Genomic DNA, 1,054 nt, shown 5'->3' with positions numbered 1-1,054 from the left:
GCAGGCTAGCTACCCCTCGCGATAACCCCTTCGCGACGCCCAACTGAGAATCACTGTTCTACTCAAATGCAAATTAACATGAAACGAAATAATCGTTTATCTCTCTCTGTTACTTTAGATTCGTTTCTATTATGGTAGTATTTTGTGTAATCACACTCTAGCCCCTAAAACGACTTTCCCCTCTCGTCCCTAAAACGAATTTCCCCTCTCGTCCCTAAAGCAAATTTCTCCCCTCTCGTCCATAAAACGAATTACTCCCCCACTCGCTCGTAAAGCGAATTTCTCCCTCTCGTCCCGAAACGAATTTTCACCCTCTCATAACTTTCACTAAATTTTCTATTTTAGTCCCTAAAAACGAAATTTCCCCCTCTCGTCCCCAAAACGATATCTTTCTCGCCCCTAAAACGAATTTGCCCCCTCTTATCTCTTAAAGCAAATTTCCTACTCGTTCCTATAAACTACTTTCCTCTTCTCGTACCTAAAAACGAATTTCCTCCCATTCGTCTCTAAAACGAATCCTCCATCTCTCTCTAAAGCGATTTGTCCCCTCACGTTCCTAAAAAATAAAATTCCCCCTTGTCCCTAATAACGAAATTTCTCCTCCCTCTCGTCCCTAAAAACGACTTTCCCGCTCTCATCCCTCAAAACGATCCCTTTTTTCCCCTCAGCCTCATGGACGAATCCCCGAGATGGCTGATCGTCAAGGGCCACCACGACTGGGCCATCAGGGTCCTGCAAAGGGCCGCTCGCTGGAACGGAGTCTCCCTCCCGCCGCCTGAGGAACTGAAGAAGATCATGACGAGTATCCAAGAAGAGGAAAGTGGACATCGGTTGTTGTTTTTTAGAATAAATATCGAAGTTGTCGGTTGATTAACTGATTTATATACAGATTTACTTTTGGTTATTAATAAAAAAAAGTCTTTTTTAATATCATTACTGTTGGCTGTTGATTTATGAAAAATAATGTCGTTGTTAATTATCATTAATGTGGTGGGTATTGGCTGTTCATTTTTAAAATAAATAACATTGTTGTTGAATTTTTAAAATACTATAG

The 1,054-nt window shown here is 41.2% G+C and overlaps 1 protein-coding gene across 1 annotated transcript in view; it reads left to right on the top strand.

The window, feature by feature from the left end:
• Window positions 1-1,054, top strand: part of LOC119582274 (solute carrier family 22 member 2-like) — an 11,797-nt gene that overhangs the window by 10,188 nt on the left and 555 nt on the right. The window contains exon 8 of the mRNA XM_037930493.1: window positions 669-816. Within this exon, the coding sequence (XP_037786421.1) occupies window positions 669-816 (148 nt within the window). The remainder of the gene's footprint in view (window positions 1-668; window positions 817-1,054) is intronic.

This window comes from Penaeus monodon, chromosome 15, assembly GCF_015228065.2.
Source record: "Penaeus monodon isolate SGIC_2016 chromosome 15, NSTDA_Pmon_1, whole genome shotgun sequence".
Classification (NCBI taxonomy): Eukaryota; Metazoa; Arthropoda; class Malacostraca; order Decapoda; family Penaeidae; genus Penaeus; species Penaeus monodon.
Note: the sequence above shows the minus strand (reverse complement) of the source record. Positions and strands in the feature narration are given on the sequence as shown.